At 37.3% G+C, this 17,874-nt stretch overlaps 1 protein-coding gene across 7 annotated transcripts in view; it reads left to right on the top strand.

Moving 5' to 3' along the window:
• The window catches only part of WDFY3 (WD repeat and FYVE domain containing 3), a 278,454-nt gene that overhangs the window by 218,731 nt on the left and 41,849 nt on the right, over positions 1-17,874 (top strand). For 5 of the 7 annotated variants that reach the window (XM_070458192.1, XM_070458191.1, XM_070458193.1 and 2 more), the window contains 6 exons: positions 5,973-6,026; positions 8,197-8,365; positions 11,385-11,548; positions 14,304-14,452; positions 15,587-15,707; positions 16,208-16,293. In XM_070458192.1, the coding sequence (XP_070314293.1) occupies positions 5,973-6,026; positions 8,197-8,365; positions 11,385-11,548; positions 14,304-14,452; positions 15,587-15,707; positions 16,208-16,293 (743 nt within the window). The remainder of the gene's footprint in view (positions 1-5,972; positions 6,027-8,196; positions 8,366-11,384; positions 11,549-14,303; positions 14,453-15,586; positions 15,708-16,207; positions 16,294-17,874) is intronic. The other 2 variants (XM_070458195.1, XM_070458197.1) reach the window with 1 other exon arrangement.

The following is a 17,874-nucleotide window of genomic DNA, read 5'->3' on the forward strand; positions in this document are numbered from 1 at the left end:
TTACGTTGGCACTGTCAGGATGGTGGCGATGGAATGAAAAGATAAGCATGGATTTCACAGTAAAGCGGTTTAGGTTGGAGACCCTGGAGCCGACTGCCCGGTCAGTAGCTGATAACCTAGTATCAGCCACTTGAACCTCTTTAGGTTCTGCTTTCTTCACACCTAAAATGAAGAAAAACAGCAGTTCCATCTTAGAAGCCATTAGGAGGATTAGGTGATTAAAATTAGTCAAGTACTCAGAATAGTGTCTAGCACAGAATAACCACTATCTGACTGTTAAGTAAATAAAATAACTTGGCCACTAAGCAGTATTCTTTGAAGAAATGCAAAGTGCAGTTAAAGAATTATAGTAGCCTGAGTGTCTAGATCATCCCAGTTATGTTGAGAAGCTTCATCACTGGTTCCACTGGTATAAAACAGACAACATTTGCCCTTAAGTTCCTTTTTATTCAGACAAGTTGCCCTTACTAAAGCCTTCATTCAGATTTTTGCACTGACCAGAAAAATGTTGTCTATAAACTGATCATGATTTAAGAATCATGCTTTTTTTTTTTTTTTTTTTTTTTACATTTGGGAAAATGCAATCTTCCCCAGTAAAGTCACTACAAATTTAGGAAGAGAAACCCCCTCACAGTTTAAGTACTTTCACATTCTTGACTCAAACATGATTCTCTCAACAATGGAAGAAACCAAGATTTATAAAGAAGACTTGGCACGTGTGTCTTCTAGTGAGAAGATGGTGTAATATGAGACAACTTGGATTGTTCCAGGGCCTCTTTTTCCCTCAGCCAAAACCCTGGCTTCATTTATCTTGTGCTAATTGACTCCACTTTGTTCTGATGCTACTTAGAATATCATAAATCTTAGACCTGCTAATATGTAGTTGTTTATGATTTTTTAAAGATTGCTCCCTAAAGTTTATTTTTCTCAAAGCTATTTCGTTCTGTCACATATGTCACATATGCCATTTACACATGGTAAATTTTAACTTAAAGCACTATAATTTCTCATACCAGTGCACTCTGTAGAAAAAAAATATCCACCCATATTTTTGCAGCCTTCTAATAGCACCTACTTTTGTCAGAGCAGACTAGCAGTATGGTCTCTGATTATCCATCCATTTTTCCCCAAGTAAATAATTAAATAAGAATTTAAGCCTGTAGCAATTTGATAGAATATTTTTTATGAAGTCAACACTCATTCAAATTGAATACATTCAAGAATATGTAAATAGAAGATGAATGTGCTCTCTTAAATATAAGACCATTCACTGTATAACTGAGGTGTGTACTTTTTGAGTTACATAGCCATAGGTTTGTTGTTTTTTTAACCATGTGTACTCCATTGCTTCTTATAAGAGTATCATTTGTTTTACAAAAGTATTTTTGAAAATTTGTGTCAGAGTATAGTTAATTTACAGTGTTGTTAGTTTCAGCTGTACAACAAAGTGATTTAGTTATACATGTACATACATGTCTTCTTTCTTAGATTCTTTTCCCATCCAGGCCATTACAGAGTATTGAGAGTCTCTGTGCTATACAGGGAACTCTGTACCTGCTATACGGCAGGTTCTTATCAGTTATCTGTTTTATGTGTAGTAGTGTGTACATGTCAATCCCAATCTTCAATTTATCCCTTGCCCCCTCCTTACCTCCCAAAACTTGAAGCTACAAAAGTGTGTTTGAAGTTCTATATCAGATAAAAACCTATTCAGAGTTCACACTTAAAACCTTAATATCATTGGCATTTTACCTAAGCAAAGGAATTCATCAGCCTTATTTCTGAGAAATAAGTGTGCACCATATGGAGCTTCCCCCCCCCACACACACACACAAATGGGTTACACATTGGGAAATACAAGGCAGTCGAGAAATGTTAGAGATACATTTACAAAAAAAGAAAAAGCAGGTGGGAAGGGGAGACAATTACAGATTGTGGAATTCATGCTGCTTTAGTTCATGTAAAGTCAGGATTAATCTGCTATGATGACCTTTTCTGAATGAATAATGATTTTGGTGGTGCTAGTTCAAAATCTTCTGTAAATTTGAAACACCATTGGATGTCCACTTTTTTTATGGAATATGCCATCTGGCAATACTGACATCAAGGCAAATTCCAAAAAGTAGAAGCAACTCTTTCACTAACTTCTGTTGTAAAACAAAAAAGAGCAGAGGCTTCCTAGTGGTCCAGTGGCTAAGACTCTTTACTCCCAATGCAGGGGGCCAGGGTTCAATCCTTGGTCAGGGATCTAGATTCTCATTTGCCAAAGCTAAGAATATGCATGCCACAACTAGAAAAGATCCCATGTGCCTTAGCGAACACCTGGCACAGGCAAATAAATAAATAAATGATAAATATTAAAAGAGAGAGAGTGCGCAGATACTTACAGGCACAATGAGCTTATGCTCTGCAGAGCATTTACTTAGAATTTCAGGGCCCTCTGAAGTATAATTACATTATTATCCCAATTTCACAGATGAGAAATAGAAGCCTAGAAAATTAAGGAATCCCTTCTAGGTAGCAGGGCAAGATATAATAACTATAGGTTGATAATTCCTCAGAAGTTGAATTAGTCTTGAAAAAAGATTCCAATCTCTGGTGGTTTTGAGACATTATCAATAGACTGTGAATCCCTTTCAGAGAGAAACCATATACTAGATTTTTTTTTCTCTTTGTTTGCAAAGATTTTTTGATGTGGACCATTTTTTTTAAGTCTTTATCGAAATTGCTACAACATTGCCTACATGTTATGTTTTGGCTTTTTTTTTCTTTTTTTGGCCACAAGTCATTTGGGATCTTAGCTCCCAAACTAGGGATGGGACCCACACTGCCTGCCCTGGAAGGCTAAGTCCCAACCACTGGACCACTAGAAAAGTCCCGTATATTAGGTTTTTTCTCTCTAATGCTGAAGAGTATATAGAGCTTAATAAGTGTTGAATGAATGAACTTATCAGCGCTCTTTCTTCCTAAATTAGAATTTATCTATTGCTTCCCATTCAGTATTGTTACAGAATTTTCCTAATTATTCTTGCACTACAAAGGGCTGGAGTCAAATTTTATGGGGTGTAAAGTTTCTATAACTTGGGGAGGCTCTATAATAAAAAGAATATGGCATTATGAGTACAAAATCACTAGAGCCTCTCGCAGGGGTTTGAAAGGAACCATGGGAAGTGAGGACTGTTGAGGTATAAGCTTCATCAGTTTCATAGTAAATTCTCCTCTGCTCTGAACCGTTTTGAATATTGCCTCCCAGAATCAGAGACCTGTCATGTCTTCCCTTTCTCATCCTGGAAATGTGCCGTTCTCCTATACCCATCTTTATTAAATATAGGCAATACTTTTCGCAACCAAACAAGTATTTCAGGTATAACAGGTACTAAAAACTGCTTTTGAAGCCTCTTGAGAGGTATAATGGGTTCTATCTGGAGTAAGGACAAATGATTTGACCTTTGCCTTATAAGAACAATCATTGTTTTAAGTAACATTTAACTCTCTAGACCTGTTGCTTGAGGTGAACATAGGGTGATGATTTCAAAGTTATTTCTTGTTTTAAAATCTTTGATGTGTTAGAAATGAATCAAGTGATTATTTCTTTGGTCATTGTTTCTTAAACCTGGATAATGCTACATACTGTGTTAAAAAGTAGCTTATCTTTTATTGTAAGTTTTAAACTTTATTTTTAAGTTAGATGTTTTTTTATAGAATGTAGAGAATATTTTAGTGTTTCATTTGCCACAGGATTAAAAGCTTTGAAGTTTTATCAACTAAAATTATTTTAATGAGAACAAAAATTAATTTTTTCCTGAGAAAAGTTATGTACATGTGGAAAATTCTCTAATCGCACTTAATAATTTATTCCCTTTGCACAGAGACTTTGGTTGGGGGGTTGATTTCAAATCTAAAACAGCTATACTGGGTTGTACTATAATTCTGTATTTTAAGTGGTAATATTATTTATAAATATTAAGAGGTGAGCCTGGGAAATGATGCAAATACAAAACCTGGTAGTTTTTAAGCAGCTAGCTGCTCTGAATCCTGAGGAAGGAGAATAAAATTCTATATTTTGCCACTTAAAAATTATATTTAAGTACTAAAACCAGGTTTTAATTCTACAGTCCCCTTATTTTAACAGAATAATAGTCTCAAACAAATTTACGGTTCTTTGCAAATATTGGGATAAAAACCTCATTGTTTCCCTTTAATGTTGAGCTGCTCAGGGCAGAAGGGTAAACAACTCGCCTAAGTTCCTTTTCTTGTAATTAAGTGAGTCTCCTATGGCTTCCTCCGCATGTATTTTTAAATGCTATGTATGAACTAAGCAACTCAGGAAATTCCATTGCCAAGAACAGAGAAAACTTAGAACTAAAGGGACTATAAAAATATTTTCTAGAAATTCTGACATTGAATTTCTGTGTATAAACATAATTATAATAATGATTTAGTTATAAAATTTTTTAAGTAAAGAGGACTAAAATTATTAGTGTACATATACCTTTGATGTTGAACACTGTACCTTTTAGTAAAATTAGAACCTCAGTTAGTGGCTCAGTGAACAAATACATATTAAACCAGCACTCCATCATATGCTCCAGGAAACATACCATCATGTGCATGTTAGACCCTGACCACATTCTAGTTGGGGATATATATAGTGGACATCAGAATTGGGTTTGACAATAGCAGTTGGTACATTTTGCTATATTGGTTTATCACACTTCTATCCAGTCCGTCTTATTTTTTAATTAATTTCAAAATGAGTTGGAGAATCAGTACCCTTCACCCCTAAACACTTTCACATGTGTAGAAGTAGAGTTCAGTGTTTGTTCAGAATTCTTTTTTTATTGACATGAATTTTACATAGATTGAAGTATGTAAATCCTAAGTGTACCATTCAGTGAATCTCAACAAATGTGTAGTAATACTCGTGTAACCCAAAGCTTTACCATGATTGAGGACATAGATGTGTATTTTTAAGATTATCTGTCAACCTAAGGTATGCTTTTAAAAGTTCGCTTTTAAGGAGAGATGTTTATTAAAACCATATTAAGTACTTGAAAGTATGCCCAGTAGTTCCGTGTTTGTTTTTTTGCCGGGGGAAGCAAACATTTATGAAAGCATTTGGCCTGCTCATATTTTCTGTAAGGCTGGGTACTGGAAGTCATCTCCAAATACAAACTGTGAAAAGAAGAACTGGAAAGTTGCTTGGATGTGTTATTGTCCGTCTGTAGCTATCCGTATGTATGTTTACATGCACAGGCCACACACTGCAGCTCAACAGAGACTGCCTTTTTGTTACTCAATTTCATTCTGAGAATAAAATGCAAAGCAGCTACCTTATTGTTTAAAAGGTAATGTTTACAGAAACTTTATGTTTGGAGGCTGATAATCCAAGCTTCCTTCCACTTTCAGCCTCTCTGGGATCTCAGTTATGAAGGCAGCAAAGGAAGTAGGTCCTCTGGCTTTTAGGGGAAGATGTTTTTTCACTAACAAGCACTTAGTGATTTCTGTGGTTTGGGATATTGTAGATAATAGTTCAAACCAGTTGCTTCTGTTGCAAAACAGATCAAGAGATAAGCACAGTAAAAGTTAGGTTCAAGATATTAATAATAGCTAGAACTAGGTTCCATTATCCAATTTTCTGTGTTTTTCCTTTGAAGCCGTATAAAGAGTTGTCTATAAATTGTCCATGACACTGGCAGCCTGTGCTCAAGTTTTGTCTGTGTGACTTTGAAGTCTGTCTTGTTCAGTAACATTGAGAATTTTAGCAGTTATGTTTTACTTTAAAACTACTTTTGATAATTGAGAAAATAATCACAAGATGCTAAGTGATTATTTCAAGCAGCTTAGGATATCATATTAATTTTGTGTGAGTGCATCTTCCATATTTCATACAATCCTCAAGAGTATTTTATTTTTGTGTTGTTCTTTGTTATTTTTTTCTGATGTGTCTATACTTAATACCCTATTTTCAGTCTGAGATCCCAAGTAAACAGCCTGAGACACCTGATGATATCATTCCTCAAAAGGTAAACCGCAAAATACCATAAAAGAATGCAAAATACTTACTTTTTTTTTTAAATTTCTTTGTTTTGGTTTTATTTTATCTTAGTGCATGGTAGACTAGACTAACCTAAAGAGATAACTTTCAATTTGCTATTTCTATAAATTCTGTAGAGTTGAAAAAGTGAATTTCATTCCTGTTGAGAGATGTTCTCGTCTCTCTTGCTCTGGTCCAAATAGCTTTCTAGGATCCGTATGCAGCTCACTAACAGGCTGAATATCCATCGCTCTCACCGTGAGAAGTGTACCACTTCACACATAAACTAACAAGTCCCAAGGCATGTTAGTAATGGGCAGCCTGACACCACCAAGTTTGTTTTCAATTACTCATTTAATTCTAGATACTAAGCAGTATATATTTTGAGAATGCAAGTGTATTCTCGTTTAAAATTACTTTTTCAATCAGAAGGAACTAAGTAGAAACTAAGTGTATGGTCACTTTTTAAATACAATTTTATTTCGATTTAAATTTATATAATTGTTTTCTTTTTGCAGCAAGAGTCAATACATAATCAGTTTAAAAAAAAAAAAAAACGCAGTACTTTCCAACACAGAAATTTACCTCAAAATATTTGGGGGAGAATGCTTTTAGTTCCAAATCAGATATGAAGTCAGTATCCAAGGAGATGTTGTCCCACATCTGTTAATTCATTGTCTTGCCCATCACTAACTATGCTTTCATCTTTTTAAAAATGAACAATTTTGAGTTGAACATAATTGTTAAATCTTGTGTAGAGCATTGTTATAATACAAAATTAACTACCCTGCTTTCATTTCAAAAAATACTACAATATTCTTATTAATTCATCAGATTCATCCTTCCATAATTGTAACATTATTTTACATCATTTCAATACTTCTGTGTTATATATTCCAGTTTTCATTTGCTGCATATCATTCATCAGTTAGCTTGCAGCTCTGTTCATTCTGATTCTATACCTGAAGTTAAGGATAACAGTGGCTTGAGTTAGGTATCTTTTCACCTCAAAATTGGTTCAGTATTTTAGTCTAAATATTTCATCCAGTTGGACACTTGTTTTCCAGTTTAGTTCGAAATCATTTTTTTTTTTTAAGAGTTTTACTTAAAATAAGTATTTTTGTAGACAATACATATTAACTATTTGAGTTGGAGAATTAGGCTGATAGAATATTTTCAATTAGATATTCTTATTAATGAGGAAGGAAAGTAATGTTTAGAAAGAGAAGGTCTTTAAGCATGTTTTAAACTCTTATCTTTTTCTTAATTGTTAATTCAAAGTCTGGGTTGTTCTGGTCAAGGAACCTATATACATATAAACTTTTTCCTTTGGTCTTACATTTTTATAGGAAATTTTAGACCTTAATTTCTCATTGTCTTGTTTTAAGAAAAAATTTTGGGTCAACTGGAAAACCTGTTTTTTAGGATAAATATTAATTATTCTGAAAAGAAAATGCTCTGTATTAAACACCAAAAAGTTAACTCTCTTTTGATGTTTCTGGGTAATTAATTTCTTCTTCAAAATGGACTTATGTATGTTTTTGATACACTCATTTAGTTATTAAGTTTCTGGATCATATTCTCTTACACAACAAACAACAGGGTTGTTTTAGCAAATTAGAGACAGAAACTGGAGTGGCAGGCAAACCAAACGGTGTCATCTGGCCTGGAGCCAGTGAATTCCATGTTGGGTCAGGACTCTCCGAAGGGTTGGGCCATTTCCAGTGATAGGGTGAGACATGGGAATACCCGGAGGAACAGGGCAGTTCTGGGTTTTTACCTCCAAGTATCTGCAGTAAACACACAGGAAGTTCCTACCAAAGAACATTAGGCCTAAGCTGTTTACTTGGGGCAGAAGCAAAATTCCAGGCTTTCCACAAACCAGACACCCCCTTACAACGTGATGCTTTCCGACCCCGGGCATTCTCTCTACTGTGCTGTACTAACCCATGGAAACATTTGACAAAAGATGATGTATTTCTTTTTTGGGGAAGAACAAAACTACTAATATTGTTGTTTTATATATGTCTTCTAAAAGTCAGTGCAATTTAAAAAGAGAGAAACTTAACCCAAAAGCCTGTGCATTTACTATGTATAAGTGCAGTCTGTTAATTCTTGGAGATGAATTAGCTGAGCACTTCCCTTTTGCTGTTCCTTAGAAACCTGCTCGATACAGAAGAGCCGTAAGTTACGACAGTAAAGAATACTACATGCGACTAGCCTCCGGCAACCCAGCCATTGTGCAGGACGCCATCGTAGAGAGCTCTGAAGGTGAAGCTGCTCAGCAAGAACCGGAGCATGGTGAAGACACCATTGCTAAGGTCAAAGGTCAGCAGCCTTCCTCTCTGACTTGATCAAAAACACTGGGGAGCATTCCTTCTACTCCAACTCATATGAAAAATATTAGCCACTATAAACAGTAGGAAGACCCTCCCTGGAGAAGGACATGGCTACCCACTCCAGTATTCTTGCCTAGAGAATTCCATGGACAGACAAGCCTGTCGGGGCTTTGTGACCATGAGGTCACAAAGAGTTGGACATGACTGAGCAACTATTTATATATTATAAACAGTAGGGCCAACCTTAAAAGTATCTGTGCATATTTTATGTGTCAGCCTTCTTAAAGGTGGATTTCTATATCAGAACTAAAGAGACTGGCTTTTCTTTATAGCCTACAGATGAATGTCGTGTACCCATTGGCTTGATTTTTTTTTTTTTCCCCTCTGTATCTGGCAGAATTCTCCCTGGTACCTGATGTTTTAAGTTAAGGCCCTAATAACTAAGTAAATATTATAAAATTAAAGCAACCATTAAATGTGTCGTCAGTGCATGTTAGCCAACAGTAAGAAATAATGGTCTTTTCTCCTATGAGCTAAAACAGATTATTCCAGATCTATACTTTGTGAGCCTAGTAAAACCTGCATATGATCAAGGATTGGACTAAAATGGCCATGGACTTTTTGATTCTGGACAGCTGTATATGTGCGCCCTCTGCCCTCTTTCTACAGCTTCTCTGTGGACTGGACCTACCCAATTTTGTCCTAAGATACTGGTCCAACTGTCCTCCTCTGAAGCCTTTTTGTTCAGCTCCCCTGGCTCCAGTGCCACTTTGCTCATATCTTTTACAGCAATTTGAGTGATTTTATGTTTTCCTAAATTAGCAGTTTCTCAGCAGCAGAGTTTATTTTTCTCATCCCTTTATAGATTTTAACACATGTCTAGCACACAGTGGGGACTCAGTCGATGTTGTAAAAGTAAAATCAATACATTGGTATTTTTTAAACCTCTGAAGTATCATAAATTCAAAAGTCTTGGTATAGTCTATAGATTAAGCCCTGGAATGTGAATTAAGAAGTGTAAGTTAAAAATTATTTTCAGATCTCATTGATAAAAACCTAATAGTATATGGGCCATGTCAACAAAAAACATTTATCTACAGTTGTGGTCGGTTTCTCCTGTTATACCTATTTTTTCTCATGATGACTATGAATTATTAAATATTTCATAAGTGACCTAATATTTTCATAAAATCCTTGAAATTTTTAGTAGTTAAACAGAGTTTTCAGTCATCTTATTTCTTGACACTGCATCAGCAAAGTCATTGAGATGGGTCCAAAGGTGTGTTTAATGGCTATAACCAAGGTATATAATTCACAGAGTTCATGGTGATGTGTTTGGGTCATTGGCATTTAGCTTCTCTTAGCCTCATTTTCCTAATTTCTAATTGAGCTAAAACCACAAATATTGGTGTTAGTGCTATAATGTGCAAGATCATATGCTAGATATAGAATTGGAGGTTTTGATTCATCAAACTATAAATAAAGCAGCTGGAAGCATTTCCCCTGCTGGATGTCCTCAGCAAGACTAGCTGCTTCTTGTTTGTTTATTGTGCGTGCGCGCTAAGTCGCTTCAGTCATGTCCGACTCTTTGCAACCCCATGGACTGTAGTCGCCAGGACCCTCTGTCCATAGGATTCTCCAGGCAGGAATACTAGAGTGGGTTGCCATTTCCTTCTCCAGCTTATTTATTGTAGTCTTTGATATGTGAAAATAAGGTTCTTCCCAAGATAAAGCAGAACCTCTGACAACTTGGGTTCAAAGGGTAGGTTTCTAGCAGATATGTTTTTCCAGAATTCTTAGAGCAGCTATAATTGGTATATGTAACATTACTTCTGAGGAAACAAACTAAAGAATATTAAATGTGAGTTTTAGAGTTTGAGTGTTTCCTATACTTCGGGATATCAGTGATTACCTTCATCCTCAGATTTTGATTTCACCTCCTGTGATTATCAATAAAATTATCAAAATGTAGGCAGTAAAATGTTAACTTATTGGGCAAATTAAAGTATCCAGCTCTGTATCAAAAAGAATTGTGTTCTGACTCTTTATGATCTGATGAGTTAAACAAATTCATTCGTGTCTGAATGACAATACTGCCACTTGTAACGTGAGTCTTAAAATAGCCCTCATGGGCCCTCCATGTAGGTGGAATCTCTTCTAATCATGTTTATAACTTGCTGTCCTTATTCTTGTTTCTGATAATGACTGACCACTTATTGATGGTATCCCCTCAGTAAAACCCACCTGTTAGCATCACCCCATTACCATTCACTCTGCTAAGCTCTCTGTTTATCGTCATCATCATCTGACACTTGCTGAGAGTTTAACGATCCTAAGCACTTGACCGAAATTACCTCATTTAGTTCTCCAGCAGTCCTCCAGGTATCCAGAAGAGATGATATTTTTGTTCTGTTTTATAAATGAGAACCCTCTGAGATTCAGAGAGGGCAGATAATACTTCCAGGTCATACAACTGTTTAATACCAGATCTGTGCTGAGTTAGGGGGGGTTTTTTGCTTTTTTTTTTGGTGGGGGTGAGGCGGACGGTGATTGGTGTTTTTTATTTGTTTTGGTTTTGGGGTTTTTTTGTGGCAATGGTGGTGATTTTTTTGGTCAGCACTGGGATTTCATTGCAGCACACAGGCTGTTTGTTGCAGAGAGTTTCTCTAGTTGTAGCTCATGGGCTTTAGAGTACTTGGGCTCAGTAGCTGCGGCACATAGGCTCTCTAATTGCAGCTCATGGTATTAGGTACCCTGGTATTAGTTACCCAGCATTTAGGATCTTAGTTCCCTGACCAAGGGATCAAACCCATGTCCTCTGCATTGGAAGGTGGATTCTTAACCACTGGACCACCAGGGAAGTCCCTAGAGCCTGAGCTATTGGCCACTGAAGTGTGTGCATGCCTTCCTGAATTCTCTCAAATTGTACAGGTGGGACTCATGGAGACTAAACAGCTTCCCAGTGGCCCCCGTGAGACCACATGACCCTCTTGGCTCTTGTCCTGCAGGACTGGTCAAGCCACCTCTCAAACGGTCTCGGTCAGCGCCAGATGGAGGTGATGAGGAGACGCAGGAGCAGTTACAGGACCAGACGGCCGAGGGCAGCTCGATAGAAGAGGAGGAGAAGACGGACAACGCCACCCTGCTGCGCCTGTTGGAGGAGGGCGAAAAGGTGCTGGGCTTCTGGACAGGAGGGGTTATGTTGAGTGGTTTGTTTCCCTTTTGCAAGACAGCTGAAGGGTATTTATCTGGCAGCCAAAGAGACATATCGCAGCCTCTGCAGTGAAATCAGTATTAAGCCCCCTTTTGGGTTCAGCACTCTCATTTGCAGGACTTTCTCACCTCTCTGGACGCCAAGCAGCATGAAGTGGCATCAGATACAGGATGAACATCGACACCTGGTTCACTGTCTTCCTCGGTATACCCTTTACCAGAGTGCAGCTCTCCCCTTAGTTCTGTTTCAGTCTCATGTACACAACCTGTTCAGTAATTTGGTCCCGTATTTTTTCCTGCCCCTCTGTAATTGCACTAACCACTCAAGCAGCTTCAACTAACCCATCACCCCCAAGCCTTGAGCCATTACCCTCAGCCTCATAGTTCACCCCTACACTCAGCTTCACTCAGAGAAGACTACTTTGCCTTCCTATGTCACTCTCAACATTTTATAACCTGCCACCGCTCCAGGCTTACTTTACTGACTCTGCCAAGTGGCCTGAGCCCCTGTAGCCCTTTGTACCTTGCAGTTCACTCCATCCATGCCATCAGTTCTTTAATCTGTGCTTTACTCTTTGCATTCTCTGCATAAATGCTCCCGTCTTGTCACTCACGTCACCTCTCTCCCTGTAACCCTCACTTGGCACAGCTTCATTTATTTGGAGTCTTTAGTACTCAACACATAGGAACTTTTCCTTCAGGGTTTTGCCAGCTCAGACATAAATACCCTCCTCTAAGCTTTTATAATGCTCTATGTCTTTCACTCTTTTAGAACTTAATTTTTAAAATTCTGTTCAAATATATGTAGCCTGATTAACCTTGAATGAGACCATAAAAAGAGAGAAAAATATTTGTAACTATAAAAACCCTATATCTATCACCCCCTGGAAAAGGGAATGGCAACCCACTCCAGTATTCTTGCCTGGAGAATTCCATGGACAGAGGAGCTTGGAAGGCTATAGTCCATGGGGTCACAAAGAGTCAGACACAACTGAGTGACTAACACTTTCTTTTATGTCTGTCACTCATTTTATTTTGTTATGATTCTTTGTTCCTTTGTCTGTCTCTTCCGCTAGACAGTGAGCACTTTGTAGGCAGACACGGTTTCCTTACTTCTATCCCAGTGCCTTGCACAGCTCTTAATCACCTGATACACACTCTGTAAACCTTGAACGAAGGAGTGTTTGGTTGAATGAATAAAGGGATAAAAGAATGAAGGAATTGAATGTGTAGTATCACGTCTTTGAAGATTGTGTTTGTCTGTTATAGTAGATTGTGGTATGACCCTTGAAATATTACTCACTAAGAAATAGTAACTAGAAATTAGAGCTTAATTTTTTCAGATTCTGTTCAAATGTGTAGCCTGATTAATCTTGAATGAAAACATTTAAAAAACTGTAACTATAAAAGTACAGTAGGTCTGAAGGAAGCACATGGTAAGCATCTGGGGGCTTTGGAATGTTCTGTTTCTTGTTCTGGATGCTGCTTGCATCATATTTTAAGCATTTGAAAATTCTTCAAGGTATGCACTTAGGAAATACCATTTTCTATGTGTCTGTTTTACTTTAAATAGAACTATTTTAGAGGTATGTCAGGTTTTGTGCTGTAACATTCTAAATTTTTATTGTAGTTCACATGTGGTGTTGAGACTTACATTTTTATTTTCTGATACTGTCATATTTTAATCTTCTGTCCTTGCGAGTACAGCCTTGGCTGTAATTGCTTTAAGCTTGAATAGTGCAGGAAGTACATTTAGACTGACATTCATTTGACAGTTGTTTGACTCTGATTCAGTTGCTGATTTTTTTTTCCTTGATTCATGTTACACTAAGTATAAGCAAGAAGGAATTTTTGCTAAGAACTAGATCCTGCCTGTTGGAAAGAAAACAATGGTAACATTGAGGGCTTTAGCAAGTCCGTCCTTCTATGAGGAAAATATAGTTTCTGCCAAGTTTGGCATTTTACAATGGCACCAGTCTGCCAGGCAGGCAGAATCCAGTGGGGAGCGAATAGAGACAAATTCCAGAGGCTGTGATGGAAAAAAAGGAAAATAAGCTGTGTGGAAGAGAAGACAGCCAGCAGTTGCTAACATGATTCTGTAAATTTTCTCACTCTTACAACACGCCACTGAAGTATATTTGAAATTTACTTGAAGATACAGAAGCCCAGAGACATTAAGAAATCTGACCAAATCTATAGTTAAATGACAAAAACTAGAAAGTCACTCGGGAATGTCAGGCTCTGCATACCTTTCTCACCCTGTGTGGCCTGCCTGGCCAAGGGCACAGTCATAATCTCCCCACATGTGTGCCTCGGTTCCCCTTCCTGCAAAGTTTCTGTCTGTCTCTCTCCTCTTCTAACTTGTTCACCAACTCTGGAACCTCATACTCATGTGTCTGGGACAGAATTAGTACTCAGTGAGTACGGGGATAAGTGGACTGAGTGGATGGATGTGAATAGAAGGTCGTTTCCTTTTACTGAAGTCAAACTGCAGCTCAAGACTGCAATCTTAGCTGTTCTGTTTATTATGTTTGCACTCAGATTAATATGCTTAGCCCAGGGGGTGCCATCACACAGTAACATCTTGGTAAAATTTTGTTTGTCCATTAAATCCATGTTTAAAAACGTTTTGCCTCCTTTGTTTTTTTTTTTTTTAAAGAAATTACCTGATTTTTAAAAAAACTATACTAATGAATGTTTCTGGTTTTCTTTAGATCCAGCACATGTACCGCTGTGCTCGAGTCCAGGGCCTTGATACCAGTGAGGGGCTACTCCTCTTTGGTAAAGAGCATTTCTATGTGATTGATGGATTTACAATGACAGCAACCAGAGAAATAAGAGATATTGAAACCTTACCTCCAAAGTAAGTAAATGAATGAAGAGACAAAGTATAGCTGTCTTTAGCAAACAAAATAACTATGTAGTTTTGTTTTCTTTTTAATGAAAAGTTATGTTTTAAGTAATGCTATCTCTCAGTTTGTATGCATCCATCATTACATATTCATAAGAGTAATATTTCAAAGCTTTAAAGGACAAATTTGCCTTATTTATCAAAATGAAAACTAAATAAAATTTATTGCTATGCACTAATAGCATTAGATATAATACAAGTTCCTGATATTGTCATCTGTATATTTACAAAGTTATTCTGAATGTGTAGAGAGTTCTTTTTTCAAATCTCAGTGCAAACACCATTATAGCAAAAACACAGGCAGCTGTACAAAACCCCAACAAAGGTAAGAACGCCCATGTCCTCTGAGTACCCTAGAAGCAGTGCGAGCTGTACACAGGCAGGAGTTAACTGGCTGAGTTGATCCAGCTCCCGTTTCTTCTGCCAGTCCCATGATGGACGTGAGACTGGGTAATGGAAAACCCAGAGGCAGACAAAACGAGAAGGAAGAGAAAAAGCTAAAGACGTAGAAAATCAACACGCTCTTCTCTTCCTCTAACAGTTTGAACACCCAACGTACATGGTGAATGTGGGCACGGTCATCTTCATTCCTAGGAGATAATTTCACATTATCATTTTTAGCAGCCATCAGGGCCACATGATGACCTTTATGGGCCTCTTCTTGCACGTAAAATTAAAGTGATGTTTTCTGATTGTGTTGGTTTAAAGATGAATATGTTCACTTTACATACTACAACATTTTCTCCTACCTAAAAATTCAGGGTTTTTTGCCTTTTGCTTTTAAAAGATATTAAAACATTTTCTTGTTCCCTTAAAAGTATATAGACCTTGGCACTGTGCCAGCTATGCCTGATAGATATGCCCTGACAGTAATAGGATTTTTTAAGTTATATTCACCAAAGGGGATTTCTAGTATACTGAGTTGCTAACAAATTACTCTCTTAAAGGTTTGTTTTTTTTTAACTAAATATTCAGATACATTGTGTCCTGCTGCTTTTCACATGTTGAAAATAGCACCCCATTTGTGAACAGCCAGTTGACCTCTTGCTTTGTTTCTGTTGCCTCCTTTTTCTGGGCTGCCTCTAGTATGCATGAGCCAATTATCCCTAGAGGAGCCAGGCAAGGCCCCAGTCAGCTCAAGAGAACGTGCAGCATCTTTGCATATGAAGATATCAAGGAAGTGCATAAACGGAGATACCTCCTGCAGGTTGGTTGATTCAGTAGAAATAAACGTTTTGTCATGTTCCTTTATTTAGAGGATGTATATGTGATAGGCTCCACCTTATTCCTTAGAGTACTGGATTTGGTTGTGTGATAGACAAGCTCATGTCACATGTGGCATAACTTTATAATACATCCCTTTGGGAAAAAAAGCATTCTATAACTTTGAGTGATATCTTTGTTATCCATCTTTCCCTGTAGTTATCCAGGTTTATATTTTTTACATAAAAATTGCATTCACTGTAAATGTACAAAATGATAATTTTGCAATTATTTTACCATTATTCTAGTAAGGATTTTAGAAACAAATTGAGCAGAACAAATTCAGTCTGTTTTGTAATTTAATCTGCTAGGAATTCATGACCCAAAAAATGTTTTCCAGTCATCAGATTAACTTCTTCAATATTATGGAAACTCATAGTGGAAAAGTTAATATGTAATGTTATTTGCATTTTTTCTTAATGTCTTTCCCTCTGATCTTTTCAGCCTATCGCTGTGGAAGTTTTCTCTGGAGATGGACGAAACTACCTCCTTGCTTTTCAGAAAGGAGTCAGAAACAAAGTTTATCAAAGGTATAGTTTATCAGGAATACTTCATAATGCTATATTGTGGAAAGCAATGGGAGGTGTAAAGCATTACCAGTTCAGCTCGTTTTTTAAAAATCAATTAAATCCTTGAATTAACTTCTTTAAAGAAAATGTTTCATTTTTTGCCAGCCTCTTGAAATGTGCTTCTTCTGACACACTTCTATTTTGAAAGAACGTTTTTTTTCCTTCTGGTAACTTACACTAGACTTCGTCAGAATGTCTCTTTAAGTATAAAGTAATGATGAAACTATAGCTTAAAAATAATACTTCAGGTTCAGAATAGGCTTTGTTCATATTTATCAAAAAGAAGACAGTGCCATACCTTGCTATTGAATGCAGAGCCTGAGTTTCCTTAGAATTTATATTCTTGTGAGACTTTTCTGACTTTGGAAGGTATGTTGGATACCTCCATCCTTGAAAAAGTAGCACAACCAAATAAAGCAGTTGATTTAATCTGACCATATTTCATTTTTGGTGAACTGTGTTTACCTAGAAAAAAAAATGGTATATGTCCATGTGCTTGAAAGTTCTTCTGTTGGATGTGTGAATAGTAAAGCTTTTATGAACTGATGGTAGGTAATAAGAGAGCCCTTATTCTTTGAAGAGTAGTATGCGTGCATGCATGCTAAGTTACTTCAGTCGTGTCTGCTCTTTGCAACCCAGCCCGCCAGGTTCCTCTGTCCATGGGATTCTCCAGGCAAGAATTCGGGAGTGGGTTACCATGCCCTCCTTCAGGGGATCTTCCCGACCTAGGGATGGAATCCAAGTGTCTTCTGTCTTCTGCATTGGCAGTCGGGTTACTTAACCACTAGCAGCACCTGGAAAGTCCAGAGAGTAACATAAATCCTGGCAATCCCTCTATTAGGGAGGTTTTGTGTTTCTGATGAGGAGTGACTAATACCAAGCAAGACTGTTTGTCACTGCCGTACAGTAGTACCGCCTGTGAGCAGGAGAGAAGTGAGGGCGGCCCTTCAGATACAGTCCCGTGGGTGTTGTTTGGGAAGAACCAAGTCAACGGTTGAAATGCTAGTTGCCTGTCTTGTTAATTTCTAAGGGTGGTATCATTTTCAACGTTGGTAAATTATCTGCTCTTCCCAACTAGAAGCTGTTAGTTACAAGGAGATGAGTTTGTCTATAGCTGAGAGATTTCTGTGTATGTGCCAAGTTCAAGGTCCACATTCATTCCAAGGATTTTCCCACAATTCTTGTTTGCCCTTAAAAAATATATGTTGACATTAGGAGCAACTCTGAACATAATCATAGCAGTGTCACGTAAAGGTTTTTCTCGTGTGGGTGTTTTCATTTGTCAGTGATGTCTCTGTCCTGTCATTTGTTTAGCTGTTAGCACTGGGCTTGCTGTCACATGAGTGTCTAGCCTCACTCACTCTTGAGGACGTCACTAAGTTGACTCAATTCCTGTGAATCACTGTGTCAAGGCTTTTTCTTCAAGTAATGCTGCAACATACGTAAAACTCTAACATGTCAGATTTTGCTGTGGATCTTTATGTTTGGCTTTAGAAGCCATCATCTTACCCTTATTTGTTAGAGTATTCTAGTATTCTAATC

Source organism: Odocoileus virginianus, chromosome 29, assembly GCF_023699985.2.
Source record: "Odocoileus virginianus isolate 20LAN1187 ecotype Illinois chromosome 29, Ovbor_1.2, whole genome shotgun sequence".
NCBI lineage: Eukaryota > Metazoa > Chordata > Mammalia > Artiodactyla > Cervidae > Odocoileus > Odocoileus virginianus.